The sequence below is a fragment of the Gambusia affinis genome, linkage group LG20 (assembly GCF_019740435.1).
Source record: "Gambusia affinis linkage group LG20, SWU_Gaff_1.0, whole genome shotgun sequence".
Classification (NCBI taxonomy): domain Eukaryota; kingdom Metazoa; phylum Chordata; class Actinopteri; order Cyprinodontiformes; family Poeciliidae; genus Gambusia; species Gambusia affinis.
The window spans coordinates 19,311,971-19,328,735 of record NC_057887.1 but is presented as its reverse complement, the minus strand read 5'-3'; the positions used below and the strand labels follow the sequence as shown (position 1 = coordinate 19,328,735).

At 37.0% G+C, this 16,765-nt stretch overlaps 1 protein-coding gene and 1 long non-coding RNA gene across 2 annotated transcripts in view; both read right to left on the bottom strand.

Moving 5' to 3' along the window:
- Positions 1–5,396, bottom strand: part of LOC122823070 — a 31,149-nt gene extending 25,753 nt beyond the window's left edge. Inside the window, exons 1-2 of the long non-coding RNA XR_006369276.1 lie at positions 5,203–5,396; positions 5,046–5,114 (exon numbers count right to left, since the gene is read on the bottom strand). This is a non-coding gene — a long non-coding RNA (uncharacterized LOC122823070). The remainder of the gene's footprint in view (positions 1–5,045; positions 5,115–5,202) is intronic.
- A 7,344-nt stretch (positions 5,397–12,740) lies between these two features.
- nrg3b (neuregulin 3b) overlaps positions 12,741–16,765 on the bottom strand; it is a 236,102-nt gene continuing 232,077 nt past the window's right edge. Inside the window, exon 9 of the mRNA XM_044102288.1 lies at positions 12,741–14,092. Within this exon, the coding sequence (XP_043958223.1) occupies positions 13,342–14,092 (751 nt within the window). The 3' untranslated portion in view covers positions 12,741–13,341. The remainder of the gene's footprint in view (positions 14,093–16,765) is intronic.

Here is a 16,765-nt window from a genome sequence, read left to right as displayed (position 1 = left end):
ACACCTCCTTCCTCACAGCAGAGCCTCCCGTAAATGCAGAGGCTCGTGAACATGAGGGTAGATTATCAGTTTTCCTGTAACAGTAAGATGTTCCACCGCCATTAGCAGAGCTGCAGCACCTACACAAGCATGATTTACAGTGCCAATCCTTTTCTCGAAGCTCTGATTTGTTGTTTCTGACCGGGAATGATGCATTTCTGTGAAAGGATGCACAGAAGCTCAATTTATTTATTTTGTTTTACAGATTATCTGTCTCATTGTACTGTCATAACAATGACAAAACAATGAGACTCTCCTTGTCCAGTCTCATTAACTGACAGCGAGTACTGTCTCATTGAAAATGTAAAACTACTATAATGTAGTTGTACATACTTGTAAAACTACATATTAGTTTTACAAATATGTAAAAAAAAATATATTTTTCTTTATAAAGCTACATTTATAAAGATTTTAGCGATAGAGATGGAGGTTATGAGAGGCAAAGATAATTTGAATAAAAAAAAGAAAAACTGCACAACAACAGGAGCTCATGTATTCTGTTTTGTAGGGGGTGAAAGAAACCCAAGATATAAATTAATTTTAAAAAATACATAGAAAATATTTTGGGAAGATATATAGCTGAGGTTAGATTGAAACTCTGTACTTTTTTGTCACATTGGATTAAAACGTTGCTTGTTATTTTTGCAAATCCTTACTGCAATATTGAAACTGGAAATTTGGCCGTGTTTATGTTTTAACTGCGATTTAAATAATTTAGGAAAGGGACATAAAAAAAAAAAGAGGGTATGGGATAAAATGTTTTTACCTGAAATAAATAACCAAATTAATGACAAATAACTCTACTTGGTGTTGTTCTAAATAAACTGTTTCTGCAGATTTTTTAGTAGCAGTATCTGTTTTGTGGAGCAACTTAAAGGTCTCCTGAGCAAATAAAAAAACATATTTAAGCTATAAAGACAAAAAAATAAAAGTAAAGTTATACTGAACTTTAGGCAGTAAATCTGCTGGCCTTTGTCCACTTATTCTCATGGTTCTTGTCTGAAATTAAAAAGGGGGAACAGACAGCCTGCCTCCATGTTTATGGAAGTCTTTTTAATATTACCACTGAGGCTCATTAAATTCAGGAATGTTCCTTCTAATACTGGCTCCAACATTGATAAGGGGACAGAAAATTGAAGATCAGCAGGAAGCACAAGGGGTGTACTGAGGGGGATGAAGGTGGCCAGCAGCAGATGAGAAGTGGGAGAAACAGATTGCTTTTGACTCCAGGTCTACTGGGAAAACCTGCTAAGTCTGAGCAGCAACGGGAGCAGACAGGCAGTAGGTGTAATGTCAAAGACTGCTTATCAGAAATGAAGAATAGTGCTTAATAGCCCACAGTTAAAACTACAGACTTACCCTGACATGAAGTGGCAGAGGGATTCGGCTCTAAAAAGGGTAATTAGAACAGCTGGTGAGTAATCAGCACAATAAAGGGTAGGTGGCGATGGGGTAATCCAGGAAGATGAGGTGCAATATGGTTAGAGCCAAAGACCTTAATGCAGTTGTATTAACAATTGTAAGCTGGTGTCCTTGTGCACATTTAGTGAAAGAAAAGCACATTCGTAAGCCCAGAGGACTGACACAAGGTGAAGATAGAAAATAAAAACTGAAAAATCCATAACCGCTGTACTTGAGTAAAATAGAGTTTGATAGGTGACTGATGCCTATCTCCAGCGGTCAGTGGGTGATAGACGGGTCTCACCCTGAAAAGGTCGCCAGTCCATCACGGTACATTGCAAAGAAACAAAGGTTATTTAAGGTGGCTCTCTATGTGTTCATCATAGCTACAACCCCATATTTCCAGCTTTAATCATGATTCACTCATCGTTTCATTTAAAGATTTTGTTCCACATTTCTTATTGTGTCAAATTCTAAACATTAAGCAGCCCAATTGAAATACATTTCCTAAATTTTAAAGCAACAGGATAAATAATGAATAAAAGAACTTTATAAAAGCAAGAATGTGATTAAAAAAAAAAAAATTTCATTGAGAATATGTTTTTAATTGGAGCTCTATGTGAACAGCATCTGAGCAGTTTTGGCTATAAAAGGGTCAGATGAAAAAGTGAGAAGTTAAAAAAATTGTTAGGCTCAGCTTTACTTTTCTCCTCATCACTATTGAACTTTTAGACCCACTTTCTGCCTGAAGACACAGACCATGTGACTCTTGATGCACAAAATTGATTCTAAATATTTCTCAGATTACATTGTTCTCTTCCAAATAAAGCACATCTTAACTCCAGCAAGAGTTGTGCTCAGGTCAAATTTATCATGTTAAAACCAGCACAAAGTTCAGTTTTCTCCTGAAATAAACACCACTAATCAATATGCTTATTTGAATGGGCTTGTACTCAACATTGGTTACACAATAATCTTACCACTAAGGTTTTCACATATTTTCATTTTAATAATTACAGACTTTGCTAAATTACTCTCTTTCTTCACGCAGAGGTAACTTTTGCCAAAAATCAAACTTAGTAAAGTTGATCTTGCATTATTTTTGCAACAAGTGCTTGACCTGCATTAAGTTAACTTTTCAAGAGTAAACTTAATAAGCCATCCATTTCCATTTGACTTAATAATGCAAAAATAAACCCACTAGACACACTAAAAGAAAAAGAAAAAACAAAAAAACAAAAACAGAGAATACACAATATGTCAAACATTTAGTGGCCAAAAAGCAGCTCCTACACTCAAACACCCCCAGATCTAAAATGGCCTCTTAATAAAACCTTAAAGAAAATATCACTGCTTTTCCCACTGAATCACCATATCAACTTTTTCCCACTTTGAGCTTAGCAGCATTTTGAAGTATGCAGTTTGACAGCGTGTGCATAGGGAACATCCTGATTACAGCTGAGACCAAAACAGAGTCTGAGGTCAGGACCACAATCTGTTTTGCAGACTCACTCAGAGGTCCCATGTCAGGCGGGTGGCTGCAGTCTGAAGCCTGTTTGCCCCTGCAATCATACTCACCCCAGGGGTTATATGTGTTGTAGGGAATATATAAAATCCTGCGGTGTCCCTATTTTCTTTTTTATAAATGTCAGTAGGACAACAGTATTTATCACCATATTGTGTAGGGGGAAAGGATTTCTATGGGAGTTTTTAAAGATTTTACTTTGCTACTTCAGTTTATCCAAGTTCTATTATTCTGAAGTGGTAGCTATGTATTGTATTACCAACAAAAGTTGGGTGTTTAAATGTTCAAGAACTTGGAGGAAACAAGTCTTGGCAGCTATAATGCACTGTTGAAAAAGTAGGGCCGTAAAAGGAAGAACATTGATTTAAAGGTTTCAAGCTGGTATAGTTTGTTTACATTTGAAAAAATAACATACATAAAAATGAAAAAGTGACGCCAACTTTGAAACAGCATTTTACTTGAACTAGGCCAGTGTTTCCCAATTCCAGTCCTCGGGGCCCCCCTGCCTGCATGTTTTAGGTGTTTCCCTTCTGCCACACACCTGGATTGAATCTTTGGGTGATTAACAGGCTCCTGCAGTACTTGGTGGCTGCAGAAGATGTCATGCAATCATTTGAATCAGCTGTTCTGGTATAGAGGCACATCTAAAACATGCAGAGCAGGGGGCCCCGAGGACTGGAATTGGGAAACACTGGACTATGCTTTAAAAGGGACAAGGTAGATTTTAAGATAGTGTCAGCACTATCCTATGAAGGAGCCCCGGCTCCAGACGAGTTTAACTGGGGGTGGGGGGATGTTCATTGGCTTATTTTGGGGGGGCAAAATGAATCTATGTAGCTGAACGTAGACAACAACATCAGTAGTCTACAAACTACTAGTTAATAAGCTTAAGGTGCTGTGATGAGATTAGTTAGTTATCTTGTAGCGAACATAACATGACTCAAACAGCATTACTCAACTCAGTTGGTTAGTTTGGGGGGAAAAAAATTGTGCCAAGTTCTTTGCCTTTTGCTTGTTTGCTGCATGATTCTAACACACACCTGAGCAGCTCTGCACAGCAGGAGCAGGTCGCTGCCGTACAGGTGTAAACCCAGCGAGCGTTGTAACTCTCATGTTGTGTTTAACAACGTGTTAACAATGAATTAAACTGTTTTAACTGCTGAAAACAGTGACAAAGCACACAGATATAGAAAGTGCGGAAGCCCCTACTGTATCAAATTGATACAGGAATAACAGAAACTTGGTCATTCTAAGGTAAAAACAGCTTCCAGCCTGATTCTGTGCCCATGCCACCAGGCCTGGTATGAAGAAATGTATCCTCAGTAGCTGTTTCGCTAGTAGTTAGCTTGTTAATAATTGCAGCAATTAGCATATTCAACAGGCTTCTGAAACTTGCCTAAATTGTCTCTAGTCTCATTCTTCAACTTCATTTTTGTTTTTTCACATTTAAGATAATCAATCATAATTTATTGTCATACGAACCCAAAGTACTAGTATATCATTTTACTTGAACCAAGTCTTGTTACAAGTGACATTATTTTCCCAGTGGAACTAATACTTCTTAAAAATCAATATCAACAAATTATTTATTTAGAATGAGCTGTTGTGTCTTATTGAAAAGTTACTTGTATGTTAATTTGTTTTATTTAAAGTATATTGACAACAAAAACTAGAAAAAAAAATACTTGGTAAGATTTTATGCTTTTGCAGTGTTCATAAAAACTTTATTTCTACAAAAAGTAGATTTTACCTTTTCCCCAAAAATATTATTCACCTCACGTCATCTCATTTTGTTTATGTGAACTTAGCAGTGCGTCTTGTCTTATGAACAAAATTTATTTTTATGCCTACAATGGGATCAAATAAAGGATGTTCTTGTGAATGTTGATGTTGACAAAATTGCTACCTACTGGAATGGCATGCATCTGTTGTATTTGATTGGAATCCTACATTGTTATAAAAAAATAAAACCTGTGGAAATATGACCACTTAAAAATACTTAGAAGCTATCTGGGATAACATTTACCAATGTGTCAGGTGTTAATTAGTCAGGAAAGGCCAGGTGATGCAAATTTCAAACCTTTGTTAATCCTGAATCCTCAGACCTCATCCAAACAATCAGCAATCACTGGCTCGTCTAAGCAGCTGCCTGACATTTTGAAAATTAAAATAGTTAGCAACCACAAAGCATGAAACAAAAGGATGAAGTAGCAAAGCCTTCTTAGGTTAAGGTTTACCTTAGCTTGTAGTCTGAAATGACAGTCATCACAGTGAGGTTAAAACAGTATTCGCAGAAAACTACAAAAACCTCTACAGATAAGTACTTATAGCAGAGGTCTGCAACTTCAGTCCTCAAGACTCTCAGTTACACCACTTTCAGACACATCCCACCTCTAACACACCAGAATCGAATGAAGGCTTGATAGACAGACCTCTGCAAAACTTGCTGAGATGCCAGCGAGGCAATTCAGCTTTTTGATTCAGGTGTGTTGAAACAAATGTTGAACAGTGACATTCAAGGCCTTGAGTTGTAGAACCCTGGCATATAGACTTTCCAGAAAGACAAAATAAATCTACAAAATGCCTACAGGACGATAACCTCTGAAAAATAACCTTCTACACCAGAGCTCCATGACAAAAATAACTCAAAGTTTTTGGAACAACTTTCCATAAAAATGTCCGAAGGATTCTAATGATCACTTAGCATACTTGTAGTATTTTAAAGAAATGTGCAGTGATCCAAAAACAAATAAAAAATTTAAAGGTGGTTGTTTTGAATGAAAACGTGGAGAATTTCATGAAAAGAACATTTTACTGATATTTGGCACAGAGTTATGATTTTGTTTCACATCCTTTAACGTAGGGAATATTCCACAGATGAGGAAATAAATACAATATCAACCTGCTCTGAAAGAAAATGCAAGACTGATGATGAAAACAAATCAAGACAGTCCTAACTTACAGCAAATAACCAGAGACGAACACATCTGGAGGTACAATCAAAGATTTATCACAATGGAGCAACACCTTTTTGCTATGAAATGAACACAAAAATCATTTTACACCTTAGTAGTGAATTGCAAATGGGCTACCACTGGGCCTTTGAAGAGGATAATGACCCAAAATCAACATAGGAATGGTCTTGGCACAAAAAAACCACTGCCCAGTCCTAAATCCCATAGAAAACCTGTGGAGAAGAGAGCCTGATGAATGGAGAATGGAGAGATGTTGTGTAAAGAGAAACATACGCTTCAACCTTATTAAAGTTACAAATGTGGCGGCCTGTGGGCGATTAGGGGTTTCTAAAAAGTAGCAACAGCAGGAGTTCAGTGATTCTGTTAAAAGTTCTTTCTTCCCATGTGATCTTTGTCTGCCCACTGAACAAAAATGTACTCAAATTAAAAGCTTTACTTTTCCCCAAAAAATAAATCAGTGTGTAATTATACTATTGTAATTATTGTAATATGAATTCATTTTAACACATCAAATCTTTTTTTTGTGTGCATGAGGTCTGCCAATATTTCTGTCCTCCTCAGTGGAATCTTTATATGTCCTCAGGAAATGCATTGATTTTTTTTCTCACTTGCTCTGTGCTTAATGTAACTGAAAAATTTGACCAAGAACACCACTTAACAGATGATACTTTTTTTTTCTCTTTAAAGCTGGCACACTGATGTTATCTCTATAAATATCCAAGAAAATGTTTATTTCTGTTTTGGTTAAGTTTTCTGCAGTGCTCTTTTTTTTTAAATCACAGCCTCTTTGAATATGTTTCTCAGTATGTTTTTATGACCGTTCTAGTATAGGTGTTGTAAATATTACTAAATAAAAATTCTGGTAAAAATACATGTTGCAGTCCCTATACATATAGGATAATATTAGGGTACCATTCAAGAAGCTTTGGACATTTTTTGAGATGTTTTGGTTTTTCAAATTTTATCTAGAATAAATCAAGTTGTTTTGCTATTTAATTTTTACTTAAAAAAACATACATGGTTAATAAAATACACAGCTAATACATGATCGGGACTCAATACGATTGTCAGGATTCGAAAAGACTCAAACACCCGGCCCATAATTTACTACTTTGTAAAAAGGAAATCTAAAACTGTCTTCCTTGAGGATGTAGCACTGACCGACCAAATCATTTTACAGCGCCCCTTCGGATGTTTCAATTAGTTCTCCCTCATCAATATGTCTGGGTCTGACCATTAAGCAGGCACATCATCAAACTTTGCTAGAAAAATATGTGATGTGGTTCCTAATAGTGTGTTTAATGACAAGAGCGCGCTTCAAAATGTGCAAACTGTCATTTTCAAGGCTTCATAAAAACAAGCCTGCTGATTTTACTGACACTTGAGCCTCCCTGTGTATCAACAAAGGAGGTCTGATGCTTAAGACCATGCATTTCCTACTGTGTGCTGCATGCATTTTGCTTTCCTTCATCGTGTATGTGGGAGCAAAAACAAAGAGTGCTTTCTTGACATTTATTTGGGAATAAGAATAGGAATTTATCGAATATATATATATATTTATCTATCTGATTTGCTGTTTTATACCAGAGAAGCCGTTCTTCCAAGCACTGTGAACAATTCAAGGGCTTTGTTGTGTTGCTGTAAATATTTGTGCATTGATTCTAGTTCACAATGTCTGTGCAGCCTCGTGGCAAGGAGAAGCAGATGGACTATTGTTAATAATTCTCCTCTGCTGATAAAGTCGCTGTGTGCTAGACACTGTATATTATTCCTGTTCCAACCAAGCATGGATCGAATAATCTACGAAATAAAACTTTGCAAATATGTTGAAGAAAGAAATGTGCATAAGGAATTAATTAAAACACAGTGACTTACAAATCACGTGAGAGCTGCTCTCATCTTGAACAGTAGGAGTCGCTACATAAAAAAAATAATACCGACACCCTATATTCTTGATTGGAATTTCCTTTTCATATTCCCGTTTACAAATGAACTATCACTGGCACTGTTGCACAGCTACCAGCAACAGAGAGCTAGAAAAGTAGCAGTTTCGAAATCCAGTAAAACATTTCTTATGAACCGGTAACAAGACACCTTAATTTTGTTTGTAGAGATAGTATTCCCTCACATGGAGGTTGATACTCAGTGGATTATAATAACAAATGTGCTGTTACTTGTAAGTAAGCCAAAATGCAGCACCTGAGAGTAAACAACCATTTGCCCCCTAGCATTTAGCAATCAAAAGGCTAAATGGCAACCAGGTGTTGCAAATCAAGTGCACTTGATTAACTGATTATCAGCTGGCGTGAACGCCTCTGTACCAACAAAATTACCATCAGGCAGGTTGCTGGTCTGCAGCGCTCACGAGTGAATTAACACAACGGCAATAAAGACATTTTAGAAAATCACACTTTATTGATTAAAACTGACTTAGTTAGGTCTGATGAATAAATCATCTTTCTTCCTGCAGCTGCTTAATATTTTGCCCAACATTGTTCATAATGCTCATTTTACATTTACAAGAACATTTTAAAGTCCAATAGCTTCTTCCCAATGGATAGAGAAACCACTCCAGTATACATATATATATATATATATATATATATATATATATATATATATATATATATATATATATATATCTTTTTCTTAAATGAGAGGAAGATGACTTAAATGTAAAAAAAATAAAGATAAATAGATAGCTGAAAATTGTGTTTGGTGAACAGTTTGTGGAACCAAGTTGCGTTAAAGTTACTATTTTACAAGCAGAAAAATGATTGTCCATTCTTCTATGCAAGACAATTCAACATCGTTCAGATTGGTTGTGGAGCATCTATGACCATTAATTTTCAATACCACAAATTTTTGACTCTGTTTTGTTCTGGAGGCTTACTGGGTCATTCTAATATGTGAATTTAACCATTTAAATGTAGATCTGCTGTATTTTTAGAGTCATTGTCCTGCTGAAAGCTGAACCCAATCTCCAATCTTTTCCAGCCATATTTTCTCCATAAACTACAACCAACTTCCATCTCCCTGTTCAATAAAACATCCTTTCTTCATGTTGCTGCCACCACCATGATTCAAGTGGGGAAGGTACACTGTACTGTTAATGTTCCACCAAAACGTTTCATCTGCTTGCCAAAAAGTGACATTTTGCGTCCATCATGGGTAACTGCTTGATCTGAACTTTCTTAAGAGGTAAATATTTTTCAAAACCTGGCCTATCTTTCCTTCCGCTTTACAATTATGCATTACTTTGTGTTAGTCTATCACATAAAACCCAACCAAAACACTGACATTTTCAGTTGCATCATGACAAAATGACACAACAAGGGGTATGAATACCTTTTCAAGGCATTGTGAAAACAAGGTCTCAGGTTTTGTGATGAGGCTTTACTAGAGAGGCAAGTTTCTGCAGACTCTTACTGAGAAATTGTTTTATCCAGAACATCAGCTACTGATACTTACAAAGAAAATGAAACATGTTTCATCTGCAGACAGAAGGAATGGCCTCTAACATTGTTAAATATTACATGATGTGAGGGAGCTGTTAGCAGTTATCCACTCTGGTACTGCGGGCCCACATGCAGGCCTGCTCTCCTCATATCACCATGCCATCTGGAGGGAAACTTCACTGTCTCCCTGCCACCCTGCCTCATTAGTATTCCTCTTACACTGACTGGAAAGGAGCAGTGTGTGTGTGTGTGTGACATTTCTCCAAAACATAAAAGAGTCAACACTACTGAGGATTAATTGAGCAGTTAGGCAGCCCACCTCGGACAAACCTGGCTCATTTCAGGTAATGAGAATGCTCTCCTTTTCCTAATCCTCATTGTTATCCTCAGCTGAGTGCAAAGCAGCCCTTTCAACATGTCCGCATCCTCCAACGTTTTCCACAAATGGACCCAGGAGTAGATACTTAATGTTTTTGTTAAGCATAGGCTTAAATGTCTCTCTGATATTGACAAAAGAATGATTTCCTCAGGCGGGCTTTCCCCTCAGTCGTTGTCTGTCTCTTTTTTCTTAATTTTTTATTTTTTTGAGAACTCTGTAAGCAAATAGTGAGATTGAGATCCTCTCAAATGATGCTTTGAGCAATGTTTCCAGTATTCAGAGTGAGCTGTGATCAAAGACAGATTCTTTCCTGTCATCTCCACATGGCCTCTCATTAGTGCCTCAGTATGAAGGAACTTCCCAGTCAGGATTCTATTACAATATCCCCATTTTTAGTGTTATGAATTTAATTACAATGCTGCACTTAAACAGTGAATGTGTTGACAGTTTTACTTATTGAATATAATGTACATTTTCCTTTAGTAAAACCAAACTGAACTTTTTTTTAACAGTAAATATTTCAGTGAAACCAATGGTGCAACTGGTAAATTTCCATAAAGCCCAAAGGGGATTTGGAGTCATGGATTTCAGTTTTGAGACAGTCTGAGTCAAAACAGCAGTCAAGGAAATAACTTTGCAGCTAGCTTAACTGTGTTTCCAACCTGTTAGACTTCCTAACTGCTAAGCTAATTGCTGTGCTTATGGTGAACCAAGTGCAAAAAGTTCATAACAATGGATATTTACACATTTGATGCACTGAAACACAGTACAGAAGCTTCAAATGTCCCTTTGATATTTAAAGCTTTTTTGTATTTATTTGCTTAAGATCCAGCCATGTTGGATCTTAAGTTGTCAAAATTCTAAGGTTGATAGATATTCCTGTTGCTTTTTTGGGTGTGAAATTCACAAATGTTTTATTGCTAATACAAATTATTCAGCATCAGTTTAGTGTTGCTTAAGGGACATGCACTTATTTAATAAGAAGAACGTGCTTAAAGACATTTTTTGTCAGATTACAAGGTGATTTCAGTGTCAAAAACCAGAAAGAACTACTGAGATCTGAAATGCCCAAATGATTTTTTTATGCTTTTAGGAAACAGTCTGAAATACATTTGCATTATTTGCTTATTATAATTATCATGCCCTCATATATGTCTATTACTGGCAATAATATTGACTTTATGAATGAATGCAATGTATTAATATTGAGAATTACTACTGTCAAGTTCAAAATAATAAAAAATGTATTTTTCCAAAACTTTTCCAAAACTGTTACAAAAATATACTGTATTATTTATCCGGTGTTCCTTATATGAGATCTACTCACAGGGTGTGGGTTACCTTGTTTCATCTGTAAGCCTACTTCATGCTGTCAGACAGGTGCTATGTATTGTATGGATTATACTAAGTAGGTCTGGGCTAGTTAACTTGAAAGTAGGTTTCCACACAATGTGGTAAATAAAAGTTACTTTGTGACTTAAGACATTTGAGTTTGACTTTGAACCTGTCTGGCAACGATAGTTTTTAATGAATTAAATCATCACCGATTTTATTTATTTACCTTTTTTGTATAATGTTGTCTGTTCTGCCTAATCTGCAATACATGAGAGTAAAACACAAGCAAAAACAAAATAAACCTCTCAAGGTCTTATTATTGTTTTAATAGCTTGCATATGGTTTTAAAAATGGCAACAGTGATACTGTCAATTCCACATTAATGTCTCTCTCAGTGGATTTAGCAAACCTACTTTGTGTGAGCACATGTGAATACAGTATTCAAATTGGTAAATATATATATATATAAAAAAAAAGAAATCCTGAAAAATTAGAAATTCTAACCTGCAGTCAATATTGTTGTGTTCAACATACATAAATATTTTATATTTATGGGAATTTTATCTGTGCTTTGCAGCTGTCTTGGCTGCATTTCCCCTCAGGGATCAATGAAGTTCATTTTAATCTCCACAAAAACCTTCTTACAGACTCAAGACAGCTTTCTTCAGCGGAGAAGTTATGAAGAAATCACAGTAACACCCATTTGTAAATCCTCTAAGGCCCACCTTGCCAGCAGTCACAACAAACCTGAAAGTGAGGGACGCGAGATACATTGAATATGGTATCAATGAGGCATGAATAAAGAATTGTATCCAGGTTGTTTGCAGCTATGCTTCATTCCCATCCACAAACTTCCTAGCTTTTGCCGGGTTTCGGCACAGGGAACAAGGACTTCTTTTCCCTTTGCAGCTTTGAGATATTCTGAAAGCTTTATGTATTGCAAAAATGAACAAAATTAACTCTTCAATTGGTGAAAACTTACAGTAAGCACAATAGTTCAGTTACGGAGCCTCTGATCATTATCCTTCTCAGTTTATATGTCAAGTATATGAATAATGTCAGGTTATGTTATGGCTGTGAAAACTGTCAGCTTCTACAAAAACAAAAGGATAAGTTTGAATAAATGCTTTCATCTCTGCCAGCTACATCAGTAGGATGAATGCAGCAAAACTCCTGCATTAACCTTTGTTATTAAGGCAATTTGCTCTCTAAGAATCCAGACTTGTAATATTTAACACATTTCTTTTGGACAGTCATTCAAAATATATGGCTACTTTTTTTAGTACAGCACATACACATTCTCTTATTGTTTGGTTTAACATATTTAAATTCAACATTTTGAGGGTAAAGAGAGAATCCTATTGCAAGGGAAGACACAGTGTTGGAAAAACCTCCACTGGCTCTTCTCAATGTGGAGAAGCAGTGGAATAAATGTAAAACAACTGCATATTATTGCATATGTGAACACCATAACTTATGCGTAAAGCCTTTTAGAACTCCTGGTTTTCAAGGCAAATGTAAATTACAAATGATTAAAATGCAAAGAGAAAGAAGCTATAAGTAAAATGCATGGAAACAGCCTTTGGTTTGATGTTAAAACCAGTGGTGCCAACGGTGTATTTTTCTTTATATGTGATCAAATTTAAAATCAATTGAACACATTTTTTTCTGCAATGGTATATTTGTCTAATACTATAAATGATCAAATTATCGAGTAAAAAAATAGATGAAAAACAACTCTTTATTAACACTGTTATCTTATTCTTTATTTTGTCACAATTGTATGTCAAATATATATACGCCTATATGACATATATTATATGACATATATAATTTCATTTCTTTACAATAGAGAAACAACATAGAGATGACACACTATTTTGGTTTCTAAGTAGAAGCTCTTTTTAAATAGTGACTTTTCTTCATAACACTGTTTAAATCAAGCTTCCACTCGAGTCACGCTTTAGTTTTTCTTATAGAGTCACATTTATTCACAATGTGTGTTTGTTTGTCTCTTTGTGGCTTCATGTCTTTTGTGTCAAGTTTTTCTTTGTTTTGTTTTTTTATCTCAACAATTCACTCTGTTAATCTCCCGTTAGAATTGATCGCCATCTGTTACTGGTCCATGTGGCCACACAGATGGTCCCACAGTCTAGCCATCCCGAGCCACCAGCAAAGGTATCCAGTTATTAGAAATGGTGTCTTTGAAGCTTTACAAAGTTAATCCAATCAGCTCGCAGAGGGCTTGGCATAAGTGTTTCCAGTTCCTCTGCAGCTGGGTCCTTTGGTGGCCAGGAAGCTGTTTGCCCTTCTGTTTGCGAGAGATGTCTGACCTTGGCACTGTCCCTGGACTTCTCTTTGGCCCTCCACCTTCACACCACTGGTTCCACTCCCCGTGTGCGCAGCTCCAGCTAAATATTGGACAGCTTTCCCGTCAGACTCCAGCTCAGTCTCAACCTCAGCCTCCAGAGTGTTTGTGCCACCGCGGTGGCTCTCACTGTGAGATCCGTACATTTCCTCCTGGCTGGAGAGGCTTTTCTGCTTGAAACCTTGCACGATTTCCTCTGTGAACTCAACAGAGCAGGAAGCCTTTGCGAGATTCTTCTCAGATTCCAGCAGAGCACGTGTGACAACAGGGGGGTTGATGCAGCGGGCTGAAATGTCCGTTTCTAGCCAGACATTCCCAGGCGGAGGGGGAGAATTGCTGGTGGGCTTCACCAGCTCCCTTGGCAGCGCAGGTTGCCACTTTAGGAGTCCCGCTTGGTTCCGGTCACTCGTGCGAGCAGATTCAGCCTCCGGGTCACATGCTTGGAGTGACGGGATGATGGGTACAGAGCGAGCACGCAGCGAGTGTGGCAGGAAAGTGGTTCCCTTGTCCAGGCGTGTGCATGGGACCTCAGTCCATCCTTTTCTGGCAGTAGAGTTAGCAAGAGCGGTCCTGGTGAGGAGCGCACCGACCTTTCTGCTGGCGGAGTCACACCTTTGGGCAAAAGAGGGAACAAGAGTGGGAGGCATTAACAGTGTCTTGCAAAAGTAATCATTTCTCTTGAACCTTTTGTATTCACATTATAATGCATTTCATTGGGATTGCATATGATAAAACAACACAAAACAGTGGACAGTTGTGAAGAGGGAGGGAATTATATATTTGAAAATGGTGCATGAATTTGTAAACAGTCCCTCTTACTTTGCTTTGCCTAAATAAAGTTCTAGTTACCTTCAGTAAAAAGAAGGTCACCTAAACTAAGAATAGTTACTGAAACAGTCAGAGGGGGGCATGGCAACTGTGGACAATCTGGAAACAGGACAGACAGTTTTAATACAATAATAAAAAAAATCTGACCTTTACAAAAGGTTGAAAAGAAGAAAGCTATTTCTGAAAGAAAGCTATAATCAGTCTTGTAAGCATTTTCCCACAAACAAGTGAGAGCAAAATGTAACTTTTTTGGCACACTATTCTTTTCTTGACACATGACGGTGACGGCATCATGCCCATTCTTTTGTTGAAAGAAACAAGCTTCATTCTCTAGATGAGAAAAGCTGGTAGGGATGTATCCTTAGACTTTCTGCAGTATTTCAGAAAATGGTGGTGATACAAAAATAAGCTTTGTATTATACATATCAATACAAATCTCCACCACACTTTTCTACTTTGAAATTATGTGCTACTTTGTGTTACCATCCTTGACTTTTGTCACAGAAAAAAAAAAAAAGTTTTTGACATGACAAACTATGGAGAAGTTGATGAGCATGACAACTTTTGCCCTGTTAAGGGATTCTGTTGCTACAAGTAATTAAAAAAACTGCTTAATAAAGAACACAAAGACACAAATACGTAACCATGTGTGTTTTACATTTGAATGCATTTCCACAGAAAAAACAAACCTTGCACCAACATAATTGTTATTATTTAGTTATTGTTCTTGCATAATCTTTGACTAATTATTCATAATCCTCTGCATGAGCAGCCTTGTTTGTTACTGGATAAATGTTTAACTGAGAAATCCATTCTCTTATGACTGCCTAGTGTGCCTTATCAAAGTTTAAAGGCTCCAGCAGCAGAGCAGCTGGATTCCTTACCCTGGCCGCTGTAGATATGCACATGAACATGTTGTACACACATCACTGTGCTCTAGTTTTACTTTAAAAGTCGAGGCTCATTACGCTTCCTCTGACAGGTCTTCATTTTAACATTTAGGGCAAAAATGGCCTTACATGTGAGTCTGATATTTCCCATCACCAGCATCTTTTTTGAAATAGTGACACACTTTGTTGCAGGTTCCCCGAGCAGTGAGAAGTTGGAAAAGCGGGTGGCGTAAAGAAACTTATCAAGAGTCAAGTGGGTGAATTTCTGTGTATATGCACGAGTTAATATTGCTGCAGCCTAAGGGTACAGTCAGTGTTATTGTCAGCCTTCTGAGACTGTTTGTAGCATAACTGAGTTTAAATAATTGAATTACTTTCTCACTCCCTTCTTGGTTTAAGAAGGACAAATGCAAGCTGGAGGTAAATCCGTCGGATCAAAACATATCTAAAAATAACTCCCACGGCAAATTTGACTTCAATTCCATCCCGGTCTGCAATGGGTAAATGTTTTGACACTGGATAATAAAACTGACTGCAGGGATTTGTCGCCACATAATGGAAAACACAGAAGAGTATTCTTGTGTTTGTTTACCATCTTTGCCCCTATCCGTTGTTTTTTTCTTCTTTTTTTGTTGTCTCCATCTTTACTCCTCTCTCCTCTCATCATCTCTGCCCAGTCGTTTTTCTGTCCTCGCTTCCAGCACCCCTCACTCATTCTCCTTTCCGCCTCCTATTTCTCATTTCCAGAAATGAGAGGGTGTATCCATGGCAACATGTGAGATGAGGGGGTTGAGGAGGAGAGGTAGGAGGGAGGGGCCGGTGAGCTTGCCGATGTGTGGCTCGTAAGTTGAGAAATAGGTCATTTTTAAGCCAAAAGGAGGCAAACCCAATGTTTGGATCAAAGGTACAAAAACATGTATTATTACAAAGATAATAAGATTTCATCTCTTCATAACTTTCTCCAAGAAAAGAATATTTACATAGACTAAGATCTCTATGCCTTTAGACAATTTGGAAAATCACAGTTAATGATGACAAGCTTCTGATTGGTTAATGCACAATATTCAATCATGGTACAAATATGAATGGATTTTAAGAAGACATATCACATGTACTTTGTCCCTCTGAGACACCATGGATTTTTTTTTAATTGGTCAAAATATCAGAAAGATTTATGGTTAGAAATGTTGGTCTCTTTATCTAAATTAAAGTACTGCACCAATTCAGCAATAAAGAGGCCATTGCTGAAGCAGCATTTTAATACATCAGTGAGTGAATTCAAGCTTGAGCACAAAAGGGTGTCAGAAATGAACAAAAACCAAAAGGATATGATGAGTTAAAAATGGCCAAAAGACAACAACGTCCATATTGTGGAGTGGTCATTGCAAATCTGTGTTCCCAGTAACCACAGTGCAGTAAGGAGGAAAAAATTCCTGAAAATATATGTGAGCACTTTATAGTAGGATACCCGAAATGTTTGACCAATTCTACAGAATATGAACAAAAGTATGTAAATCTCTGAATTTGATTAAGTAAACAAAATCTCTCTTTTTACTCTAGCATTTGG